This window comes from Acomys russatus, chromosome 15 (genome assembly GCF_903995435.1).
Source record: "Acomys russatus chromosome 15, mAcoRus1.1, whole genome shotgun sequence".
Classification (NCBI taxonomy): Eukaryota; Metazoa; Chordata; class Mammalia; order Rodentia; family Muridae; genus Acomys; species Acomys russatus.
The window spans coordinates 19,567,785-19,594,817 of record NC_067151.1 but is presented as its reverse complement, the minus strand read 5'-3'; the positions used below and the strand labels follow the sequence as shown (position 1 = coordinate 19,594,817).

At 38.3% G+C, this 27,033-nt stretch overlaps 1 protein-coding gene across 1 annotated transcript in view; it reads right to left on the bottom strand.

Moving 5' to 3' along the window:
- The window catches only part of Hspa4l (heat shock protein family A (Hsp70) member 4 like), a 48,750-nt gene that overhangs the window by 8,732 nt on the left and 12,985 nt on the right, over positions 1–27,033 (bottom strand). The window contains exons 5-15 of the mRNA XM_051157092.1: positions 25,446–25,545; positions 24,985–25,118; positions 20,930–21,174; positions 20,672–20,748; positions 19,995–20,146; positions 19,337–19,443; positions 17,013–17,146; positions 15,045–15,244; positions 5,487–5,585; positions 3,491–3,628; positions 248–373 (exon numbers count right to left, since the gene is read on the bottom strand). Of these exons, the coding sequence (XP_051013049.1) occupies positions 248–373; positions 3,491–3,628; positions 5,487–5,585; positions 15,045–15,244; positions 17,013–17,146; positions 19,337–19,443; positions 19,995–20,146; positions 20,672–20,748; positions 20,930–21,174; positions 24,985–25,118; positions 25,446–25,545 (1,512 nt within the window). The remainder of the gene's footprint in view (positions 1–247; positions 374–3,490; positions 3,629–5,486; positions 5,586–15,044; positions 15,245–17,012; positions 17,147–19,336; positions 19,444–19,994; positions 20,147–20,671; positions 20,749–20,929; positions 21,175–24,984; positions 25,119–25,445; positions 25,546–27,033) is intronic.

Below are 27,033 nucleotides of genomic sequence, written 5' to 3'. Positions count from 1 at the left end.
GAGACTTTAATTACAAGTGCCTTTCTTATAAATAAAGTAATTAAGAGATACTCTTTAGTTCGATACCAAATTATTCTGACCTTATTTATAAACATGTTTTCACTATCTGCATCTTGAAAAATCATTAGGAACCATCCCCATATAGGTTCAAAAGTTGACAATAACAAATTCTATATACTTTTTGATATAATTCATGCTAGGATTTTCAAATGAACATTCAAGTAGGTTTTTACGCCTTCAGACTTACTTCTGGAGTGATGAACTTGCCATAGACAGTGCCCAACTTATCTCTGAAATCATAGACGTATTCTTCAACAGCGTTTTTAGCGTCGTTTCTTTCTTTCTCTAATTTATCCTGCATGATCATCTTCCCCTATTCAAAAAGTTCCAGATTGTCATAAAAACACACATTAGAGAACTGTTAGTTAAATACATGATACATGATACCCCCCCCCCTTTTTTTTAAGCTTTCGAGATAGGGTTTCTCTGTGTTACAGAGCCTTGGCTGTCCTAGACTCACTTTGTAGATCAGGCTGGCCTTGAACTCACAGATATCCACCTGCTTCTGTCTCCAGAGTGCTGGGATTAAAGGAGTACATCATCATGTCTGGCTCCACTTCTTACCTTCTAAAAGGAGCATATTTTGCCAGGTGTGGTGGCACATGCCTTTAATCCCAGCACTTAGAAGACAGAGGCAGGTGGATCGCTGTGAGTTCAAGACCAGCCTGATCTACATAGCAAGTCTAAGACAGTCAAGGCTACACAGAGAAACTCTGTCTTGAAAAAGAAAAAAAGGGGGGGGGGAGGGAGAAGCATATTAAAAAAAAAAAAACAAAAAAATCCTGGGTGTGGTGGTGCATGCCTTTAATCCAGCACTCAGGATTAAAGAGAAACCCTGTCTCAAAAAAACAAAACAAAACAAAACAAAACCACCAACAACAAAAAAACAAAAACAAGAAACAAAAAACAAAACCAGAACAGAATCTTTGAGATTGTAGAAAAAAACTGAACTCTTGGTACACTGGTGAGAATAAAACATCCCACAGGCATGAATCACAGGAACAGTATGGAGGTTCTTCAAAAACAAATAAATACAAGCTGTGCACAGTGGTGGGTGTCTTTAGTCCCAGCACTTGAGATGTAGATGTAGGCAGATTTCTGTGATTTGGGGGCCAGCATGAGTTACATAGTGAGATCTTGACTCAAGTAATAAATGAAAATAAATACATACTAAATAAATATAAGTGAAGACTTTTAAATTTTATTTTATTTTTTTGTTTTCTTGGTTTATTTATTTATTTTTTTGTTTTTGTTTTTTGAGACAAAGTCTCTCTGTGTAGCCTTGGCTGTCCTGTACTTGCTTTGTAGACCAGGTAGGCCTCGAACTCACAATGATCCGCCTGCCTCTACCCTGAGTGCTGGGCTTAAAGGCATGCGCCACCACACTCGGCCCAAGTGCAGACTTATAATTCATCTTAAATCTAGCAATCCTACTCCTGAGTATATACTCAAATGAGTGGAAAGCAGATACTCCCCAGATATTTGCATGCCAGTGTTTCCTGAAGCATCATTATCACCAGAAGCATAAACCGAAGCATCCATTAACTGATGGACAGATAAATGATATGCGTGCACATACAACACAACTATGAGGCTGAGAAAGAAAGTTTTACATATGAGCGAACCCTAAGATTATGCTACGTAAAACAAAACAGGCACAAAAAGACAAGTACTGTCTGATTCCATTTATGTAAGTTGTCAAAAGGAGGAAGATTCTTTTTTTTTTTTTTTTTTTTTGGTCTTTTGAGACAGGGTTTCTCTGTGTAGCTTTGGCTGTCCTAGACTTGCTTTGTTGACCAGGCTGACCTTGAACTCACTAAGATCCTCCTGCTTCTGCCTCCCTGAGTGCTAGGATCAAAGGTGTGTGCCACCACAGCCGGCTAAACTGTAACTGTGTGTGTGTGTGTGTGTGTGTGTGTGTGTGTGTGTGTGTGTGTTATTTTTAAAATTAATTTATTCAGATTACAACTCAACTGATATCCCATCACTTATATCCTCCCTCCCTCCCGCTTTCACCCTATTCCCCTCCCCTAGGTCTATGACCGAGGGGGACCTCCTCCTCCACTATATGGTCATAAGCTATCAAGTCTCATCTTGGTAGCCTGCTTATTCTTTGAGTGCCATCAGGCCTCCCCACTAATAAGCTGTAACTCTTAACAGGACCTACACATCTTGTTTGAAAACTTTAAAGATGTTAGCAAGAACTGTTGTGATCAAAAGTAAAGAAAAAGCAATTATAATTCTTGAAGAAAGTTTTCACTTAAAAGCACCTGGTTTTCTAAACACAAGGATACAGTAGCATATTTTGGAAAGAGACATTTAACAATGAAAGTCTCATTTTGCACATAACTAGAGTTTCCTACAATTCCTTCTCCGGTAAAAATTCAGCTCCAAACATAAATTCTGAGTATTATATGAGACCTTTAGAAACTATTATGCATGAATAGAGCCTTACTAATGAATAGGTATTATGTATTGGCACTTTATAAAAAGCAAGCCCTGTAAAATCAAAATCTCTTCATGTAAAGGGCTGAATGCAGCATGCTTCCAACATTGACCTAATGCTTGTAGGAATTAGGAGCCACCATTTCAATATAAACCTAAAGGATAAATATAATCACTTTATACAGTTACTACTAAAGAAAGAACTCACTTCCTTGTCGAGAGACTGGAACTAAACATGAAACAGGCAAGAGCATGAAAGAAAATGTGAACATGACAACAGAGTTTAACATCATTAATCAACACTATGAACAGTCGAAGTATCACATATTTAAAAAGGGGGCTTGCTAGGCAAGGGGAGACATCACACGTCTGATCTCAGAACTCAGAAGGCAGAGGAAGAAAGATCTGGAGATTTAATCCAGCCTGTGCCACACAGGAAGACCCTGCCTTAACACTTCCCTAAAAACAAAACGCAAAGAATCACTCAACTAAGCCAAAATAAGAGAACAAAAAGGGAGCTTCCTATTTTATTACTGTTAAAGATAATAAAAGAGGGAGCCAAGGGTGGTGGCACATATTCACAATCCTAGAACCTAGAGGCAGGAGGATCCGGGGTTCAACGTCATCTTCAATTACATAATGAGTTGGCGGCCAGCCTAGGCTACCTTTACAAAAATAGCGGCGGGGTGTGTGTGTGTGAGTGTGAGTGTGTGTGTGTGTGTGTGTGTGTGTGTGTGTGTGTGTGTCTAAGGATCAGCCTCAGAAAGGTTTTTCTGTAAAGTGGACACTCTTCTTCATGTAACTAGGATGAAAGTACTACATAAGGTACTAATACAACTTACTGTTTCGTCAAAAGCAGTTTATTGCTATGTTTCTAATTCTTAATAATTGCAACCCAGATCACCTAGATTTCATAGACCACCTCTTACTTCTATACAATATCAATGCTTTTAGCAACTATTCAACAGCAACTCCAACAATATACCTCATTTTCAATGTAGCTATTGAGAAGATCTTGGGTCAGTTGTCTGTATAGGCTACTCTGGATAGGTAGATCAATACTCTTGACTTTTCCTTTTTTAATAGTTTGATTTATGCGGTCTTGCATGTCTGAAGGAAGTGACTGGAAAAGAAATTCAAATCAAAAGTGAAACTTTCGGAAACTAACAAATATAAATTTTAGAGGTGAAACAAACAACAAAAAAAATAAAGCCAAGCAAACCTATTGCTGTCTGCTATATTTGGAAATGTGACAGTACTGGCTGGGAACGAAGCTCCGTAGTCAAGGGCTGGTCCAGCATGCACAAACTCTGGATTCAATTTCCAGTGTCACCCCAATGCCTCCACACACAAAAACCAATTTGATTAGCCTTCTATATTCGGTTTAATGCTCAGTCCTTTTTACATTGGGACTATGGAGTTGGAAACCCAAGGCTGTAATGAACTACTACTTCACATACGATACTGTGGCTATAATTCTTGACAAAGGAAAGCAAATATAATTAAGGGTATAGAAAAATTGGAACCCTTCTCAAACTGTGGGTGAGACTATTAACTGTAGTATAGCTGTTGCCAGTTTTTAAAACAGCTGAGCCATTGAGATGGTTAATGGCAATTTGCTGCTAAGCTGGACAACCTGAGGGCAATCCTGAGGATCCGAGTGCAAGTTGTACTTTGATCTCCACATAAAAGTTTTAGCATATATGTACACACACACACACACACACACACACACACACACACACAAGAGGGGGGGGAGAAGAGAGAGAGTGTGCTGAGGCTCTTCAAAATGTTTAAACACTTAAATGTTATGACTAATAATTCCTCTGCTAAGTATGTGTTGAAGAAAATAAAAACATAGACACAGGAAACATGTCAAAAGTAACATTCTCAACAGGAAATATACACTGTAAATGCTCATCACTAATGAATAAATCAATTAGAATGTGGGATGCACTGATACAATGCAGTATTAGGCCATAAGCAGAAATAAAACACTAACACATCTTACAAGACTGTAAATAATTTTATAATCTAGAATTTAAACTCTCTAAGGAAAATAATCATACAAACTTCAGTACAGGGCAGCAGAGTTTCATGATGGTAGCATGGCACTGGAGCTACACTTACCAATGAACTAACTCCCAGCCCTAGATTCATCTTATTCAGAGAGGCCTAAAAAGTCAGTGCGGTCTGATGCTCTCATGACAATAGACCTGGAAGATGGTAAGATATAAGCCCACCAGCTCAGCATCTTCCTGCTACCACAGTTGCCTCAGATGCTCACATTGAAATATTTTCAGGTGGGTATGGTAGCATATACCATTAATTCCATAACTCTGGAAGCAGAGACAGGCAGGTCTCTGAGTTTAATGCCAGCCAGCCTGGTCTACATAATAAATTCCAGGCTAGCCAGGGCTGCATAATGAAACCTTGTTTTCTACTCCACAAAGATTTTTTAAAAGAAAAATATGATATGACAAAAATGTCATGCAGAGCGTTACAAATTTAAATTGTCTTTATTTGGAACTTCTCTGTTTCTCCATTTATCTGAAACTATAATTTCTAGTGAAAAGAAATGTTATTATAAAATATCTTTTTCCTTGTTAAAAGATAATTATACTTTATGTCTTGTTCTTTTAAAAATCTTTTAAGTAAACTCTGCAATGTAAGTATTTTGGTTCTAAGAATTCTATGCTTCTCTATTGTACTGCAGTTTAAATTACTAAGAATATTGAAAAGCAAGTAGAATACAATAATCAGATCATCCATCCATCCATCCATCCCATCTCTGCCACATACAGTTAGTGCAGGTCTGTGACCCAACTACTTGTGAGGATGAGGAGGGAGCACCACAAGGTGAGACAGGCCTGCACTACACACAAGGAGACCTTGTCTAAAATAGACACAGCCAAACAAGCAAACACAAAATCCAATCCTGACAAAGACCCAAATGCACAGCACACAATAAGGAAAACAACCTTTGTTTTGGCCCCAGTGTGGTCAATCTCCTCTTCTGGGGTGTGCTCAGCATGAGATTTTTGATGACCTCCTTCTTCTTGGTCAACCTGCATTTTGTCCTGGCAATAAAATATATTAATGAATGAACAGTACAGTTTCCTTTTCTGGTAAAAAGCACAGCCCTAATCCCATGTTGAGAAGTGTGCACACACTAAAGCAGCTCACTTTTCAAATGAAAGTAGTAACAAACAGATTAACAAGTATAAATGAAAAGATTAGTCTGAAGCTATGTAAAAGGACCTTCTTGTTCACCCTTTTTGACCAAAAATTTGAAAAGAATATAGACCAACTATTCTTAAACTCATAAATCAGGATTCACAAATTTAAGTGTTAAAAAGGAGAATATTCAGCTGGGTGCAGTATTACTGCTTGTAATCCCAGCAGAGGCAGGCAGATCACTGGGTTCAAGGCCATCCTGGTCTACAAAGCGAGTCCTGGACAACCAAAGCTACACAGAGAAACCCTGTCTCAAAAAAAAAAAAAAAAAAAAAAAAAAAAAAAAGAGAATACCCTGGATGGAAAAACCCAATCATACAATTCAGTTACATATTTTAAGTTTATTTTTTATTGAAAATCTTTTTTTTATATAATACACTCTGGTCACAGCTTCTCCTCCCTCATCTCCTCCCTACCCTTCTAACTTCATACTTTCTTTTTCTCTGTTAACATACTTTCAAATGTAATAAAAAACTGAAATTAATCAAAGTTTACATGTCTCTTAAGTATATATAACTCGTAAGCTCCCAAATGGGCTATTTATTTGGCAAATATCTTAAAGAAAAAAACATATTTTTTTTAGTCTTTCTAATCACAATTATCACCATCTTCTTGAAAGAGGTTTAGAATATAAGAATCATAATTACTACCATATTTGGAATTGAGAAAATGTGTTCTTCCCAGAAAGCTCGGTTGAGCAAATAAAAGCACAGTTTTGCTAAAGAAAAGAACAAGAAGCCAGGCACGGTGGCACACGCCTTTAATCCCAGCACTCAGGAGGCAGAGGCAGGTGGATTGCTGTGAGTTCAAGGCCAGCCTGATCTACAAAGGGAATCCAGGACAGCCAAGGCTATCACAAAGAAACTTTGTCTCAAAAAACAAACAGCAACAACAAAAGTAAAACAAAACAAAAGAGAACAGGAATAATTGTATTTCCCCACGCCTGGGAGTTTAGGGCTTTGTGCATGCGAGACAAGAGCTGTGCCTCTGAGCTATAGCCCGTTCCTTCAGGATCAGTTTTATAAAACAACTTTAACAGAGGTCCTTAGGAACGAAGTCAATGCATTCCTTAGAGACATTCAGAAAAACACAAACAAGAAGGTGAAGGAAATGAATAAACCTTTTCAAGACCTGAAAATGGAAATCGAAGCAATAAGGAAAACACAAACAGGGAATCCTGGAGAGGAAAATCTAGGTAAGCAAACAGGAACTACAGACACAAGTATCACCAACAGAATTCAAGAGATGGAAGAGAGAATCTCAGGCATAGAAGATACAACAGAAGAAATTGATACTTTGGTGAAAGAAAATGTTAAATCTAAAAAGTTCCTGACACAAAACATCCAGGAAACCTAGGACACTATAAAAAGTGCAAACCTAAGAGTAAATTAAAAAACAAAACAAAACAAAAAACAAAGATTCACAGCAGCTCAAAGAAAATTCTTTCTTCTCCTTCTCCTTCTCCTTCTTCTTCTTCTTCTTTTTGTTTTTGGAGGGACTAGCTTTGTAGACCAGGTTGGCTTCAAACTTACAGAGATCCACCTGCCTCTGCCTGCCTGAGTGCTAGGATTATAGGTGTGTGTCACCATGCCCAACTTCAGAAAATATTTTCAACAAAATCATAGAAGAAAATTTTCCTAATCTAAAGAGATGCCTATAAAGGTACAAAAAGCATACAGGATACCAAATAAATTGGTACAAAAAAGAAAGTCTTCCTGCCACATAATAATCAAAACAGAACAAATAAAGAATATTAAAAGCTGCAAGGGAAAAATGCTAAGTAACATAAAAGGCAGACCTATCAGAATTATACCTGACTTCTCAACAGAGATTCTAAAAGCCAGAAGAGCCTGGACAGATGTCTTGCAGACTTTAAGAGACTATAAATGGCAGCCTAGACTACTATATCCAGCAAAACTTTGCTACCAAATATGGAGAAAACAATATATTCTATGACAAAAATTAAGCTTAAATAGTATCTAGCAACAAATATAGCTCTACATAAGGTAGTAGAAGTAAAAAAATTCAACCCAAGGAGGTTAATTATACCCATGAAAACTCAAGAAATAATTTCACACCAGCAAAACTAAAAGAAGGGAAATGGAAACACACACACACACACACACACACACACACACACCCCACCATCCCCACAAACAAAATAATAGGAATTAGTAATTATTGATCATTAATATCTTTCAATATCAATGGAGCCAATTCCCCAAATAAAAAAAGCACAGGCCCATAGAATGGATGTGGAAACAGCATCCATCATTTTGCTGTATACAAGAAACAGATATAGACATTACCTCAGAGTAAAGGGCTAAAAAAAGGTTTTCCAAGCAAACAGACCCAAGAAAAAGCTGGCATAATCATTTTAATATCTAACAAAACAAGACTTCTAGCCCAAGCTAATCAAAAGAAAGGGGGAAGGACATTTCATCATCAACAGAAAAAGAGACTTAAATGATGTCTCAATTCTGAACACCTATGCCACAAATGCAAGGGCACCTACATTTGTAAAAGAAGTATTACTAAATCTTAAATCAGACATTGAACTCTACACATTAATAAGTGGGAGAGTTCAATACCCGACTCTCACCAATGGACAGGTCATCCAGACAGAAGCAGAGAAATGATGGACCTAAGAAACAACTCAAATGGGCGTAACAGATATCTACAGAACATTTTACCCTAACACAAAAGAATATAGCGTCTTCTCACCAGAGCCCATACTTGGCAACAAAGCAAGTCTCTTTTAAATCAATTAATTAAAATCATGTTACAGCCAGACCCCAGCCCACTACCTCCTCTCCTCCCAGCCCCACTCTCATGGCCCCTTCCACCATTTCCTCCTCAGAGAAGAACCTGGCCCCAAGGGGTACTGACTCTCCTTGTCACCTAACATCATAGCAGTACTAAGTGTATCCTCTCACAAGGCAGCACAGCTAGGAGAACAGAATCCAGAGGGAGTCAGTAGGTTCAAAGACAGCCTCTACTCCCATTTTTAGAGGACCCATATGATGACCAAGCTGCACACCTGCCACATACATGTAGGGGGTCTAGGTTCAGTAGACTCTGATATAAAAAAAAAAAAAAAACCTGAATGCCCATGCATGCTCTTTGGCTGCTAGTTCAGTCTGTGTGCCCCCATGGGCTAGGTTAGTTAACTCTGTGGGTCTTGTGGTGTCCTTGACCCCTCCAGCTCCCTCTATCCTTCTTTCCATTCTTCTACCAAACTCCTGGAGCTCAGCCTATTGTTTGGCTGTGGGTCTCTGCATCTGTTTCCATCAGCTGCTGTATGAAGCCTCACAGCAGACAGTTGTGCTAGACTCTTGTATGCAAGCATAGCAGAATATCATTAATAGTGTCAAGGGTTGGCTCTTTCCCATGGATGGGCCAATCATTGGTTTGCTGTTCCCTACATCTTTATCCCTACACTTCTTGTAGGCAGGAAAATTTTTAGGTCAAAGATTTTCTGGTTGGGTTGATGTCTACCTCCCTCCACTGGAAGTCCCACCTGGCTACAGGAGGTGGCTACTTTAGGCTCCTTAACTCCTGCTGCTGGGAGTCTCAGCAAGGGTCAGCCCCATAGATTCCTGGGAGCCTCTCCTGTGCCGGAGATGCCCCACTGATTTTTGTTCTCTTTCCAGACACCCTCATCATCCTTCCCCTTGATTCCTTCCCCACCTCCTCTCCCACCAAGTTCCCTCCTTCCACCTACTTCAGATGTCTATTCTATTTTACTCCTCTTCTGTATTCCATTGTATAAATGTACTACATTTTCTTTATCCATTCTTTGGTTGGGGGACATCTAAAGCTGCTATGAACATAGTTGAGCAAATGTCTTTGTGTATGATTGAACATCTTTTGGGTATATGCCTAGGAGTGGTATAGCTGGGTCTTGAGGTAGATTTATTCCCAATTTTCTGAGAAAGTGCCAGATTGATTTCCAAAATGGTTGTACAAGTTTGCACTCCAACCAGCAATAGAAGAATGTTTCTCTTGTTCTACATCCTTGCCACCATGTGCTGTTTCTTGAGGTTTTTAAATTCTTTTTTACATATCCATTTGTATTATTGCATATACATATATAATAAACTACATACAGCAAGAAGAACCACAAAACCATCAGGAATTATATAAATGTTACATTCATAGTGTTTTGGCTATTTATATTTGGCAGCCTTTAAGAAAACACCTTTCTTGATGAGTTTAAAATTCTGAATGTAAATCAGTATCTATTCTATCTCATCTCAATCAACTTACATCTATCTAGACCTAAAAACATCTTATCCCCTAAACAGCTAACTTAATTGTAAAACTAAACTATCTGATCTTCAACCCCATCAGAGACTTGAGAAGGAGTAAAATTAATTACTTGAGTAAACAGGAAGTACAGGTTAGACCTACAAAATATGGCATTTAAAGATGTTTTCATTATTTGAAAGATTCATTGACAGTAAGACAGGCTAACTCCTGGCAACACCCAGCCTACCTCAGCGAAGATGATGAGCATTAAAGAACCTCCTTATGGAGTTGGCTTCAAATGCATCAAACCAGCCACTGGGAAAAATGTTCTTGTTTCAGCCATTGACAAAATTCTGCTTAAAAACGAGTAATCTTGGATGCAGGGAGAGTTGACAACCAAACTCTGCCAAGACAGAGTAAGCAAGTCCTCAATAGTTTCTGCCTCACAAATATGTCTGTCAGATATACTGGGCCAGAAGGCTGAAGATCATACTCCAACATTATAGTTTTGGGTGACTGTTCAGGAAGGAACCTGTCTCTGTCATCTTATTCACTTTGGATGTTGCTTGAATTTTTGATCTTAGCCATTCCATTCTGATGGGTGTAAGATGGTATCTCAGAGTTGTTTTGATTTGCATTTTCCTGATGACTAAGAATGTTAAACATTTAAGTGCTTCTGAGCCATTAAGAGATTCCTCTGTTGAGAATTCTCTGTTTAGCTTTATACCTGATTTTTTAAAGGGTTAATTGGTTTGTTGGTATTTAATTTCTTGAGTTCTTTATATATTTTGGATACTATTCCTTTGTCAGACATAGGACTGGTAAAGACCTTTTCTGAGTCTGTAAGCTGCCATTTTTACCTATTGACAGTGTCCCTTGCTTGCAGAAAGTTTTCAGTTTCATGAGGTCTCATTTATTAATTGTTGATCTTAGTGCTTTGTGGGCCCTGTCTGCAGGTAGAGGAGCCGTTGCCCTCTGGTAAGCTTCCTGCTGGGACATAGGTGAGCGGATTCCTCCCTGCTGATAACAACCCACCAGACCCAAATGTGTTAAAAAGATAGTTCCTTGCAGACCCTAACCCACACAAAAGGTATCAAAATCTGGCTCTTTGAAGAAAAACATATCAAAGGTACCCTGGAGATAAGCACCGCCACCCCCAAAGTGTCCTGGGATTGTCTTCTGCTAGTCAAGAACACTTAGTTTAAAAACCCAGAGTCTGGAAGGTTTGGGAGCACACTTCCCACTTCTCCCCAGTTGTTCTCTCCCTTTGTCTTTCTTTTATCATTAGTGAATTAAAATCTAGTCCTTTGACTCTTGACTGTTTTCATTTTAATCAAGTGCGGTCTGGCCCTTCACAAGCCAGAGGCTCCCTTCCCCCCCTGGAAGGGACACAGATTTATATTGTCTCAACCCTGGCTGAGCTTGGCTGCCCTGCACTCCCTCCCTGCCCAGAAGGCCTTCTTTGTGACTGGTTCTCAGGGCAGAGCCTTCTTCAGCTAGCCTCCAGAAGGCTGAAGAAAACTCTGTGACTAGATTCTCAGCCCAGCCTCTTGGAGAAAGGAACCCACAGTGCTTGAGTTGTTGGTGTTCTGTTCAGTAAGTTGTCTCCTGTACCAATGAGTTTAAGGCTATTTCCTTTTTTTTTCTATTAAATTTAGTTTATAAATTTTACATTGAGGTCTTTGATTCACTTGGACTTGAGTTTTGTGCAGAGTTGTAAGTATGGATCTATTTGCATTCTTCTATATGCAGACATCCAGTTCGAGCTGTACCATTTGTTGAGGATGCTTTCTTTCTTCCACTGTACGGTTTGGCTTCTTTGTAAAAAGTCAGGTGTCCATAGGTGTGTGGGATTATTTCTGGGTCTTTGATGTGATTTATTGATTAACCTGTCTGTTTTTATGCCAATAGCATGTAGTGTTCATTACTAATGCTCTGTAGTACAACTTGAGGTCAAGAATGGTGATACATCCAGAAGTTCTTTTATTATACAGAATTGTTTTTAAGTTATCCTGGGTTTTTAATTTTTCCATATGAAGTTGAGTATTGCTCTTTCAAGGTTTGTAAAGTATTGTATTAGAATTTTGATGGGAATTGCACTGAATTTGTAGATTACTTTTCTTAAGATTTTTACTATGTTAATCCTACCAATCCTTAAGCATGGGAGATCTTTCCATCTTCTGATATCTTCTTCAATTTCTTTCTTCAAAGACTTGAAGTTCTTGTCATACAAAACTTTCACTTTCTTGGTAACAGTAACACCAATGTATGTTATATGATTTGTGGCTATTGTGAAGGGTGTTGTCTCCCTCATTTCTTTCTCAGTCCACTTATCACTTTTATAAAGGAAGACTACTAATTTTTTTTTTTAAAGTTTTGTATCCAACAGCTTTGATGAAGGTGTTTATCAGCTGTAGGAGTCTTCTAATAGAATTTTGGGGGTCACTTATGTACACTATTATATCATCTAAGAATAGTGATACTTTGATGTCTTCTTTTCCAATTTGTATCCGTTTGATCTCCTTTAGTTGTCTTACAGCTCTGGCTAGGACCTCAAGTACTATATTGAATAGATACAGAGATAGTGGGCAGCCATGTTTTGGCTACGATTTAATGGAATTGTTTTAAATTTCTCTCCATTTAATTTTATATTGGCTATTGGCTTCCTGTATATTGCCTTTACTGTGTCCAGGTATGTTCCTTGTATCCCTGATCTTTCTCCAAGACTTTTTAACATGGAGGGGTATTGGATTTTGTCAAAGGCTTTTTTCAGTATCTAATGAAATGATCCTTTGGCTTTTTTCTTTCAGTTTATATGGTGGATTACATTGATGGATTTTCATACATTGAACCACCCCTGCATCCCTGGGATGAAGCCTACTTGATCATGGTGGATGATCTCTTTAATGTGTTCTTGGATTCTGTTTGTGAGTATTTTATTGAGTACTTTTGCATCAACGGCCTGAAATTCTTTCTTTGTTCAGCCTGTATGGTTTAGGTATCAGGGTAATTGTGGCCTCATAGAATGATTTTGGCAATGTTCCTTCTATTTCTATTTTATAGAATAGTTTGAGGAATATTGGTATTAATTCTTTGAAAGTCTGGTAGAATTCTGCACTAAAATGATTTGGCACAGGAATTTTCTTTTAGGGGGGCTGGGGGACTTTTAATGACTGCTTCTATTTCCTTAGGGTTATAGGTACATTTAAATTGTTTACCTGATCTTGATTTAACATTAGTAAATGGTACTTATCAAGAAAATCATACATTTTGTTTAGATTTTCCAATTTTGTGAAGTACAGGTTTTTGAAGTAAGACCTAATGATTCTTTGGATTTCCCCAGTGTCTGTCCCCCTTCTAATTTCTCATTTTGTTAATTTGGATACTGTCTGTCTGATTTTTTATTAGTTTGGCTAAGGATTTGTCTATGTTGTTGATTTTCTCAAAGAACAAGCTCTTGGTTTTGCTGATTCTTTGTATTTTTCCCCTTGTTTGTTTTATTGACTTCAGCCCAGAGTTTGATTATTTCCTGTCTCCTCTTCTTGGGCATGTTTTCTTCTTCTAGTTCTAGAGCTATCAAGTGTGCTTTTAAATGGAAATGGCTAGTATAAGATTTCCAACTTTTTCATGAAGGCACTCAGTACTATGAATTGCCTCCTTAGCACTGCTTTCATTGTGTCCCATGTGTTTGGATATGTTGTATGTTTATTTTCATTCAATTCTAGAACTTCTTTACTTTCTTTATTTCATCTCTGACCCTGTGGTCATTGAGTAGAGAGTTGTTCAGTTTCCATGACTCGTAAGCTGTTTGTTGTTCCTGTTGTTGTTGAAATTCAGCTTTAATCTATGGTGATCTGATAAAATACAAGGTATTATTTCAGTTTTCTTGTATTTGTTGAGGCTTGCTTTGTGACTGACTATGGTCAATTTTGGGGAAGGTTCATTGAGGTGCTGAGAAGAAAGAATATTCTTTTGTGTTTGGATGGAATGTTCTGTACATATCTGTTAGGTTCATTTGATTCATAATATCGGTTAGTTTCATTATTTCTATTTAGTTTTTGTCTTGATGATAACTATTAAGAGTGTGATGGTAAAGTCTCCCACTATTAATGTGCGGGGTGTGATGCGTGATTTAAGCTTTGGTATTTTTTTTTTTATACAAATGTTGGGGCCCTTGCATGTTCAGGATTGAGACAGCATCTTGGTGGGTTTTTCCTTTGATGATTATGAAGCAATGAAGTGTCCTTCCCCATCTCTTTTGATTACTTGTGGTTTAAAGTCTATTTTTTAAGATATTAGAATGGCTATTCCAGACAAAGCAAGTCTTAACATATACAAGAAAATCAAACTAATCCCGGTTATTTTATCAGACTACTACAGATTACAGCTGGATATCACCAACAACGAAAACAACAGAAAGCCTACACACTCATTGAAGCTGAAGGACTACTGGGTCAAGGCAAAAACAAAGACTCAATAGTTCCCTAATACTCCTTCCTCTACAGTGCATTAGCAGTAAGCTCCATGTCTCTACTTTCTTAAAGTAGAACATCTGCCTTTGAATGTCATTGAACATACAGCATATACCTTTGTTTAACTGCCATAGAAACCCTATAACTAAACCCTGAAAAAAATGTAAGAAACTGTTTGAGAAGATAGAAGGCAGAGGCAAGTGGATAACTATGAATTTGAGGCCACCTGGTCTACATAGTGAGACCCTATCTAAAAAGAACAACAAAAATATGTGTTTAGTTAAAAAGATACTCCTAATTAGCTTTATCTAGCTATAAACTGCATATTTTAAAGAATTAACAATGAATTCAAACTCACATGTTCTGTATAAGCTATGAACGATGCCTTGGCCCCCGAGAAACACATTTCAACATAGAAATTACAGACTATCTTTAAACTAAAACTTTTCCTAACTATGGTTATCAAGATAAGGTCCTACCGAAAAGACCCCAAGGCTAACCTTGAGAAATAAGGTCATCACCACTGAGGTGCTGTCAAGATCCCTGCAGAGAGGAAGCTGAGACATGGCTTCTACTTACCACATCCTCTTTGTTTTCACTCTTAGAAGAGGCTTCTGTTTCCATAGGGGCATCATTGTGGTCACCTTCCAGATTCTGCTTCTCAATCACCGATGCGCTTGCCACACTGAAAATCCCATGGATGTTAATACGAACCTTTACTTTTACTTTAGAACTATCACCATCAGACTGTGGGAAAACATTCTGAATAGTGAAGTTCCCTTAAAGAAAAGAAAGCTTTGATTAGTTTATGAACCTTGGACAAATTCATTAAAGGTTTTGATAACTTAACCATCACTTTTAAGACATGTAGAAATATGACTAACTTCCGGATGATTGCCATGGGACAAGGGTTTTGCTCAGATCACAGCATTTACAAATCTGGTGTGAAGACACATTAATTTGCTAGAAAAATGTAGTTTTGTTATTACTTATGTATTTATCATGTACATATGGACACACCATGCCACCATGCGAGTGTGGGGGTCACAGGACAATTTTTAGGAGGTGTTTTCTTCTACTAAAGCAATCATCTAAGAGATTGAACTCAGGTCATCAGGCTTGGTAGCAATTGCTTTTATCTACTGGGCTATTTTGCCAGACTAAGAGCTGGGATTTTATTTTATATTTTATTATTGTTTTTTGGGTTTTTTTTGAGACAGAGTTTCTCTTTGTAGCCTTTGCTGTCCTGGATGCATTCTGTAGACCAGGCTGGCCTCAAACTCACAGTGATCTACCTATCTCTGTCTCCCAAGTGAGAGCTGGGATTTTAAACCAAGAACAATTTTATTCAAAAGCTAATAAATGACTTTAAGTAACTTATAATTAAAAGCCAAAACAACAAAATCTAATTTTTTAATTTAAAAATTATATATATGTATATATTCTTGTTATAATCTTCATAAACATTAAAAACAAATTCTCCTATACCCAATTTAGTGGTATCAACTAAAGAGAGACCCACAAGCTAAAAGTAAGACAGGCCAGTAAACATGCTTGGCTTGTACTTTTACAGGTTGGGTTGCACCCCAACACACCATTCTAATCATGCCTCATGCCTCATAAGGCGATAGTACTGGTAGACAGTTTTTTTGTTTGTTTTTTAAAAGGCAATTAAATTGAAGATTGGTTTCCTTATCAAAAGAAGATATTTAGAAAAGATACTGCATACATACATGACAGAATGCCAGGTGACTGTAAAGATGGCCATCTACAAATCAAAGAGGGACCTTTACAGCCCTATTAGGCAACATGCGTTCTATAGCTCAGTTCAGAACTCTAGCTTACAATGATTATTGTAAACTGCTGCCACTGCTGAAGCCATCTCACTGGTGGACACGCAGCAGCCCTGAAAACTAGCATAACTTGTAGTAATCTCTATCTTGGTAATGTGCTTTCTCATTTTCAGTCAATCAATACAGAAAAAAAATCCTCTAAATATTATAAAATCATGTTTTATATTATATCACTTAAATAGATAAAATGGATGTCACAGTTCACCCCACAATACAATTTCAAAGTCACATAGCCATGCTAATAATACAATACAATTTGGCTAAAAACATTTAGCCAATCTTGACAAACTTTTCAGGCCAATTTTAGAGTACTTAGAATACAGAGTCAATGAAAACAGAAGTAGGACTGCATGGAAGAGGAGGGGTAGACAAAAAAGATGAGACGATAATGGGTGAGTATGATCGAAGCACACTGCATGCATATATGTACACGCCTGAATGACAATGTCACAATGAACCCTGTCATCTTGAACAATGTATATACACTGAATATACATTAATGAAAACACAGACTCCAAAACAAGTGTACACAATTTAAACATGCTATTTTTCTAGAACTAAGCATAACAAAGTTCACAGTTACAAAATGAGTACAAATTCTTTAAAATACAAAGCTAATTTAAATGAAATGCTAATTTTTGCTTACTTCAATCTATATATTGTTTATTAGTGGTTAAACACATTTTTTTCTTACCAATTCTTGGATCTGGATAAGGCACTTCTTGTAAATTAGTATAAAATGCTTCTAGTTCAAATGGTTCCTTCTTGTGAAAAGTTATGACCTTTGAGAACGGGGTTGGATGGTTCTTAGAGAAAACTTCACATTCCCTACAGTGTAAGGAGAAAGACACTCACTTCACATACAGGTTACCCGGGAACCCAATGTCACAATACACTACATCCGTAGTTCAAGAGCAGCAATTGCAAAAATGACTAAATGTAAGGAAAAACACCCATGGAGTTTTCTATTTTCAACAAGTTTATAGTTCAAGGCTTTTAGAATGTCTAACATAACTGATCAGTATACACTAAGAATAATTACCTAGGAATATGCATATTGTGAGGTGATAGTAGAAGGGCCAGGCCTTGCCTATTAACTCCCAAACACTTGCAATATGCAGCCCTTAGAACTACAGCCCTCATTACGTACTTGTATTTGGAAATAAATTTAATTTACAGAAAGTTACAGATATAAAGACAGAACAAGGAGTATCTGTGTATCAGTCACTTAGACTTGCTTGCTGCTGCCTATTTGTCTTGTCATGTGAATGCACATACTCTATCTGTGCACTATTTTAATAAACAAGTTGAGAGTGATACAATATGTCAGTATTGCAAATATTTCAGTGTGTACTTCCCAAAGGGAAAGTCTCTGACGTTTTAATCACATTCTAATTGTTCAGCATTTTCCTGATTATACTGTTTTCTTCCATCTGGAACAGTAAGTTTTCTTTTTAAAATTAATTTATTCAGATTACATCTCAATTGTTATCCCATGCCTGGTATCCTCCCATTCCTCCCTCCCTCCCGCTTTCACCCTATTCCCCTTCCCTATGTCTGTGACTGTGGGGGACCTCCTCCTCCACTATATGGTCACAGCTTCTCAAGTCTCATCTTGGTAGCCTGCTTATTCTTTCTCTGAGTGCCACCAAGCCTCCCCACCAAGAGGAAGTGGTCAAATGTGAGGCACCAGAGTTAATGTCAGAATCAGTCCCCACTCTCCACTCAACCATGGAGAATGTCCTGTCCATTGGCTAGATCTGAGTAGGGGTTCAATGTTTACTGCATGTATTGTCCTTGGTTGGTGCAGTAGTTTGAGCAGATCCCCCTGGGTCCAGATCTGCTTGTCATGATGTTCTTCTTGTAGGTTTCTAGGACCCTCTGGATCCTTCTATTTTCCCATTCTCCCATGCTTCTCTCACCTAGAGTCCCAATAAGATGCCCTCACATCTACCCCAATCTCTTGTAAGTGAAGACTATCATGGGACATGCCTCTTGGGTAGTATCTATTTATAAGTGAGTATATACCATGTGAGTCTTTCTGCTTCTGGGTTAACTCATTCATTATGATCATTTCTAGTTCCATCCATTTGTCCACAAATTTTGGGATTTCCTTGGTTTTTTTTTTATAGCTGAGTAGTATTCCATAGTATAAATGTACCACAGTTTCTTTATCCATTCTTCGACTGAGGAACACTTAGGCTGTTTCCATGTTCTGGCTATTATGAATAAGGCCACTATGAACATGGTTGAGCATATGTCCTTGTTGTATGGTAGAACAGTAAGTTTTAAACTAGCATTGTTCACTGTTTCTTAAAGGATGTAATGGGAATGTCTATGACTATTACATAATGCTTATGGCTCTTTTTAATATAATACCATCTTACATTTAATTCTGCTGAACAGTTCTTGACTTAAGTTGAGATTACAATGAGTCATCCAAATGCTCTGTAATGCATTCATCTAGAGTTGTGTCATAGTCAGGGTTTCTACTGCTGCAATACAATACCATGATCAAAACACAAGTTGGGAAAGAAAGGACTCATTTAGCTTCCATTTCCACATCACAGTTTATCATTAATGGAAGTTAGTACCTTCCTAATTCCGTGACCCTTTAACATAGTTCCTCTTGCGGTGACACCCAACTATACAATTATTTTGCTACTGTTATGAATCGTAGTGTAAATACCTGTGTTTTCTGATGGTTGTAGGTGCCCTCTATGAAAGGGTCATTTGCTCACCAAAGGGTCTCTACCCAGAGGTTGAGAACCACTGCTCTACAGCATGGCCCACTGCCCAATTTTATGGATGTATTTTCTCACTGGAGGTTAATGTGGATTAACAAATGTACTCATCATAGTTTGTAAGTTATATATTTTTATAGTCTCTTTCTCTAATACTATTTTAACATATTTAACAGAATTTTGAGAAGCGTACATTCCTCTAATTTAGAAAAAGCAGATTTGACTGGCTAAAGATTTATGATAAAATATAATGAAAATGTAAAAAATAACCTACCCAGTCCCTTCTTCAAAAGAAGTTTTCCACCTTAATGTGACTGAGTAAGGAACAAGGTCTGTTATGGAAAATTCACGCACTTTAAATGCTGGCGAGAGAATCGCGCACTGAAAGCAAGAAAGCACTTAAATGAGCAAGAACAAATCAAATTCTAGGTTAACAATAATTAAATTGCTTAGAAATATCTTTATATTAAAAACTGTTAGGATTTTGGTGATGAAAGATGAAACTTTAAAAGGGCCCAAGTATTTTTATGTGATTTTACAAAAGCTAATCTAAGAACAGCTTTAAAATTACCAGGAATTATTAATGGACATAATTGCAAGAATTTAGTTTTCAGTGCATAAGCACATTATCCTATGACAGTTTTAAAAATACAAGCAGAACCAGGCATAGTAGCACATGCCTTTAATCCCATCACTTTGCAGCCAGAGGCAGGTAAACACACACGAGTGTGTGTCTGTGTGCACGCGCACATGCACATGCCTGTGTGTGATGGGGAAAGGAGAAAAGAGGGAGAGAGAGATACAGACAGATAAGACTTAGCAGGAATAACTTCAATTTACTTTCAGCCTATTGATGAGGTGATTAGAATATGTAAAGGCCTCATTAGACCTGTCACAGACACTGTTCAAACTACATATTAAGCAGCCCTAACCTGCAATGCACATCCTCTGGCGACAGCTTCATCAGCATTTAGGGTGGTACTGATGTCTTTCAGAAAGAACCTAGTGACCTGCTCCTTGACTGCAGGAATCCGAGTGGCTCCTCCTACAATTTCTATGCTGTTTATGTCTTCACGTTGTAAGTCTGGAAGTAAAATGTTTTTCAGTGAAAAAATGAGAAGCCTTCAAAAATTTATACACACTAATCGCTAGAATGGACTCTATATGTAAATATTTTTTTATGTACTCAAGAGAAGATAAAAAAGAGAAGGGCAATTATGGAAAAGGCAAATAGCAGCATTGTGTGACGCCACTGACTGCTCCAGACGGCAGTGACAGAATAAGTTCCTTGTGAATGCTGAAGCTCTCCAGAGGCTGTCACTTTTCTAACTTTCACATTCTGACTTCATTAAAGCTATTGTTAAAGTTATTTTGAAGACAGCAATTATGTCATTTCTAATTTAAGCTCCTACTAAAATCTTATGTAATTACATAAAACAAACACCACAAAATACACTTGGCAGGTTTATGATGTAAACAATATAACAAGCAACAAAAAATGCTCAGTAAGATGAATTTCCAGTGTCCTGTTCTATGAATGAATGAATTGTAATTTCTTTTCAAAATGAAAAATACAAAACTTTTAAAGGAAGTGGTCATTTCCACTTACTAGCTTGGTCCATTACAGCTTTTAAAGGTGGTTCAACCCTAGCCAAAAGGGAAGCACACAGTTGTTCAAATTGAGCCCTGTGAGAAAATAAATAAACATCATTATTTTGGAGAAAAGTTGAACATACCTTCTAAAACTACCAGAACTTGGAGAAAAACAAAACAAAACAAACAAACAAAAAAACCAAAAACCAAAAAAACCAAACATGACCCAAAGAGGAAATCGTCACGCACTCTTCCAATTTAAAGCACACGGTACCTGTTCATCTTACTAGAAACATCAAGGTCATTCATAAAACACTCGATGTTCAGGGGAAGATCCGATGCATTTGCACTCATCAGTTTCTTCAGTTTCTCACATTCCTGATACAGCCGCAACAAGGCTCGAGAGTTCTCCTTGACATTTATCTTATATTTGGTCTTGAATTCATCACAGAAATAGTCTACTAAAGCCTCATCAAAGTTCCTGCCACCCAAATATGGGTCAAAGGTAGTAGCCAACACCTGTTTAAATGAATGAAAGTTAGTTTTCTGAAATACAGTGTGTTTTAGTTATTTTTCTATTGTCATGACAAAACGCCATGATCAAGGCACGTTCTAAAAGAAAACTTTAATTTGGGCCTTACAGTTTCAGAGGGTGAGTTCATAATCATCATGGTAGCAGGCAGGCAGGAGCTGAGGGCTTTTATCATGAGATGACCACAAGGCAGAGAGAGCTAACAGTGACATACCTCCTTCAGCAAGGCCACACCTCCTAATCCTTCCCAAACAGTTCCACCAACTGAGGAACAAGTATTTAAACATAGGAGTTTATGGCATTAGTCTCATTCGAACCACCGCATTCCATTTTCTGGCCCCTTTAGGCTGTGGCCATATCATACTGTAAAATTAATGCATTTAGTAGAACATTGTTTTTCACATGGTTTAAAAGTCCAAAGTCTCTTCTGATACTCAAAGCAATCTCTTAATTGTAGCCCCCTGTAAAATAAACATCATGACTCTGAAGCCAGAACCACAGCCTGAGGGATCATGGCCCTACATTGTCCTTGAATTAAATTTGAATAAATTTTCCTTAGTAGTTACTTTTTAGGCAGAGAAAATTCCTTTTGTCTTTTTTTTCACAAGCTATAGGATTGGATGGGTTATGTCTCCCCTTCATCATTTTATCTCGTTGAGCACAACCCTTGGCTCCAATATTAAAATTTCCCGGTATTCTTCCCTACAAAAATATATGTTTTGTGTTTCTTTTTCCCCAATTACTCTTTTTATCCTGGACCTGCATAAGCATTCTAATAACCAAGCAACAGAGTCAACATTAGGCTGTTTTGAAATCTCCTCTGTTAATTAAATCAGTCTAAAAGTCTTTAGTTTAGCTTCCAGCAGTGACCCGACCTGAGAGGTTCAACTAAAACTCGGGAGGAAGGTCGCCTGTTGAAAAATGCAAGACACAAAGAAAGAGAGCAAGTCTGATTGATCAAACTCTCAAACTTTATTAGTCAGGCAGCAGCTTTTATAAGTAAGAAGGCAGGGGAGCATATTGCTATAGCAACCCAGCTGCAGACTTTTCTCAAAACACAAGGGATTCCAGGCAGGGTCATCATGTCCTGCCACACAGGGTATCTTGCTTTGTCTTCATCTATCTTTAGTCTAACTGCTGGCTCACAACAGGGTCGCTCTATCCCTATCTGTCTTTTGTCTAACTGCTGACTCACAACAGGGTCAGCTAGTTTCTGGTGAAAGGCAAGCTCTGGGAAAGACAGACACTTAAAGGTGCAGGTTCTGACAAGATGGCTGAACATTGGCCATATGGCCTATTGTCCCCAACACAGCAGATTCTTAGGATAAGGACAAAAGCAGCCACATTGGTTGCCAAAAATATCTTAAGAATGGTCTCTAGCCCAGTTGCTACAATTGCTTCCTCTAGAACTTCTTGGGTTTGTCCTCCATAGTCCACATAGCTCTCAGCACAACTGTCTCCCAAGCTCCTATACTCACAGCATTCAACTGCATTTCTAGCTCCAAGTCCCCAAGTCTACATTCCTCCAAAACCAACATAATCAGTCCGGTCACAGCAATAGTTCACTCCTGGTACCAATTTCTGTCTTAGTTACTTTTCTATTGCTAGGACAAAACACTATGACCAATATAACTTAGAGGGTTAGAGACCATAATCACCTTGGCAGGGACTTTGGAAACAGCCAGATAGGCATACCAGAGAGGGAGGGAGGGAGGAGGGAGAGAGACAGAGACAGGAAGGGGGGGGGAAGAGACACTATGAACCTATGAACAAGCAGGGAATAGAGTAGGAGTTTGAAACCTCAAAGCTCACTCTCAATGGCACACCTCCTCCAACAAAGCCACACCTCCTAATCTTTCCCAAATAGTTGCACCAACTGGAAACCATGCACTTATGAAAACCAGCTGCGTTCAAACCACCATGAACAAAAACTAGACCATACCAAACCAAAACCAAACCAAAACTCCTCTAAAATTGTAAAATTAAAGCCTACCAAAAGAGCCTATCAAATTACTGGGTGCCAAATGTTGGGTTAAATTATCCCTTGTACCTGGCTCCATTAGTTTCCTGTTCTATAGTTATACAACTCTAGGACAATTCTAATTCTGAAATTACTGAGTGACCACTAAAATTTCACTAACTTACATTCATTGGTTCTCTAATATATGAACCCCAAATGAACTTTAAGAACAAATAGCAGTTCTAAGAGTACAGACAAAAGCTGAGTTTTCAAAGAAAAGAGATCAAAACAGTGGACTTACAGCATTATATGTAATCAGTCAATATCCAGGTTAGTATTTAAGCCTTTTGGTTATGACCTTTAAAACAAGAACTACCCATTTTTACAATTTAAAACAAAAGAATGCAAGAGAGTAAAATAACTCACTTCCCACCAGACTACCAGCTGGCCACTATGTGTGGGTCAGTACGGTGGAGAACTCCTGGATATCTCTAAGACCCGTCCCTGAGAAAAATGGTTGCTTAACCCTGTGATTAGGGAGTCACTCCTCTTTAGGCATGGCTCCTCAGCAGGTTCTTCTAAGATGGGACACCACAGTAGAATGCAAATACAACTGGTGGTATTTTTCCAACAGACTCACACAGACTCCATGAATACAGAATATCCATAGGGTCCAGTGCTGCCCAGTATGAAGTGCAAAATCATTTTTTCATGTGATAATGCACTGTTTTCAACTGAGAATTGGGGCCACAGCATTTATCAGACTTCAACAAGACTCACTAGTGAAAAAATATAGATGACTACACTTCAAGTTAGCTAGGAAAAAAGGGAAAATTCCACCTTTGTTATAAGTTAAAATTTAAGACTAGCGGCCAAGAATTAAGCCACTTTAAACAAAAACTATCTATAAGTTCACCTCAGGCCATTTCCCTGTTTTCTGATTATAAGGATTTTGTTATGGTACCATGAAGTACAAAACACAAGGTTATGCACACTGATGGATGACAGACACAAAAACAACTAGCACATAGAAACTAATAGATACTACACACTCCAAGCATGTCCTATCTACAGAATTCCCAAGAGATTCTCCCACAGGCTGAACAGCCTACAAATTTCCCAGGAAGTTCCCCAAATGCAGCTTCTGTGAGTCATCACACTGCTGTGGGCTTTGTAGTAGTGCAGCTGCCGCTGAGTTACCTGTGTTCCTGTGACTCCCTCTGTTCATACTTTAGAAGCTCTAGGGTTCTTATAGGGAGAAAAGGCGAGGTAAAGGGAACCTAAGGCCATTTGCTGAGGGTCACTTTTTTCATTTTTTTTTGTTGATATGTATACACGCATACATGTTGTGCATGAATGTTTTGTCTGAATATATGTATGTGCATTATGTGCATGCTTCCTATACTTGGAAGTCAGAAGAGGTACTGGAATTTTCAGTGGTTGTGGGAGCTAAGAACTGAGCCTGGGTCCTCTGCAAGAGCAGCAAGTGCTCTTAATTGTTGAGCCATCTCTCCGGCCCTGCTTTTATGTTTTTAAGAGGCAGAATAAGACTTTCAGCCCACCTGTTAAGACCTTTACATGCTACGAGCTCTTTTTAAAAAAATTATTTATTTATTTATTGTGTATACAGTGTTTCACCTACATGTATGCTTGGACACCAGAAGAGGGCACCAGATTTCAGTATAGATGGTTGTGAACCACCATGTGGTTGCTGGGAATTGACCTCAGGGCCTTTGGAAGAGCAGGCAGTGCTCTTAACCTCTGAGCCATCTCTCCAGCCCATACTGTGAGCTCTTACTCATCAAAGTTATATACAGAAAGCAACTGAGTTACTTACTTTAAGTTTTCCTTTGTTAAACGCACAGACAGAGACCTGATAGGCAGAATGTCCCATATCGATAAACACAACATTCCTTGGTTTCTCATCTAATGAAGGGAGATCCTGTTTATAAATTCCATATGCCAGTGCAACTGTGTGAGAACAAATATTAGGTTAACTGTTGTATAGCTGTCATTTGGAAAACAAGACAAAGAAAAGTCGTTTTTAAAATGCACTTTAATATACAGTATGGTAAAATATAGATTCAATCTACATTAACTTTTCACAAATTGTTTAGTATTTTATTTTCCCAACTCATTTGTAAAGAGTTACAGTAGTAACGATTCTTCAAGTTCAAATAAGAATTCAATCTCTTCCAAAAATTTTTATTCCAAAGTAACAAACTATAAACAATACAAGAGTTTTAGAAAAGCTATAGAGAGAAAAATGCTAACTTTTTTCAAGTGGCCAACACCAACCTGCGGTGGTTTCATTCATCAGCCTCAGACAGTTTAGGCCTGCAACCTGGGCTGCAGCCATCACCGACCTCCTCTCTGCATCGGTGAAGAAGCTCGGGATCTGGTAAGAACAGCCATGAGTTACTGCCTCAGAGTCACAGACTATTAGTAACTGCAGGAAAACACCAAACTTAAATCATCGTAAAATACTGATAGAGGTTCTTAAGTGGGATAGTTTCTATCCACACAGATTGGATCTGGAGTGTGAACATAAATGCAATCAGTATGGCAGGGTCACCAGTTCTGTTTACCTCAAAGAACCAGTGTTGGTCTGGCTCCTGTGGCTTAGACAACTGTCTCTAGGGCCCCTGTGCTGGTCCTCACTGTGGAGTCTGTGGATGTGGACTGGTTAAATATGTCCTTCTAGAAAGGGACGATGGGCTCCATTTCTGTCTGGATTCTTGTATGGCAGGCTGGTCTTTTCTTCATATACATTCTTGCCAATGATGCTCTTATGTTCTCACCATAGTACAAACTGATAGAATTGCCCATTATTAACAACCAGTCTCAAAAACTATGGGCTAAAAAAACCTGTTTTCACTAAAAGTTAGGCTGTCTCCATTACTTTGATACAGTATTGAAAACCTGACTAATATATTAAACAATTAAAATACCTTTAATCTCATCTAGAGTCCCAATAGGATGTCCTCCCCTCTGTCCCAGTTTCCTGGGAGAATGGCAAAGTAGAAGGATCCAGAGGGTCCTAGAAACCTACAAGTAGAACATTATGATAGGCAGATTTGGGCCCAGGGGTCCCGCTCAAACTAAGGCACCAGCCAAGGACAATCCAGGTGGTAAACTTTAAAACTCTACCCAGATCTAGCCAATGGGCAGAACAGTCTCCACACTTGAGTGGAGAGTGGGATATGACTTTCACACGTACTCTGGTGCCTCACATTTGACCATGTCCCCTGGAGGGGGAGACCTGGTGGCACTCAGAGGAAGGACAGCTTGTTGCCAAGAAGAGACTTGATACCCTATGAGCATATACAGGGGGAGGTAATCCCCCTCAGGAACAGTCATAGGGGAGACGAATAAGGGGAAAAGGGGAGGGAGGGAAGAATGGAAGGATACAAGGGATGGGATAACCATTGAGATGTAACAAGAATAAATTAATAATAAAAAATTAAAAATAAAATAAAATAAAATACCTTTAATCCCAGCACTTGAGAGGCAGAGGTAGGAGGATCTCTAAGAGTTTGAGGCCAGTCTCGTCTATAAAGTGAATTTCAGGCCAGCCAGGGCTACATAGTAAGAACGTGTCTCAAAGACAAAACATAAAACAAAACAAAAAACCCAAAATAAAATAAAATACTAGTCCACCTTTAATAATGGAACTTAAACCTCTAAGGGTCTGCTAATATGAGATTAGGTATATCTAATATAAATCTATATAGTAGGCTCCTATGTAGCTAAGATCAGCTATGTCTCCATTGTTAGGACATGAAGGGCTGGAAAGATGGCTCACTGGTTAAGGGCACATGTTGCTCTTTCAGAGCATTAGGGTCCTGTTCCCAGTACCCAGATCAGGCAGTTCCAAGAAATCTGA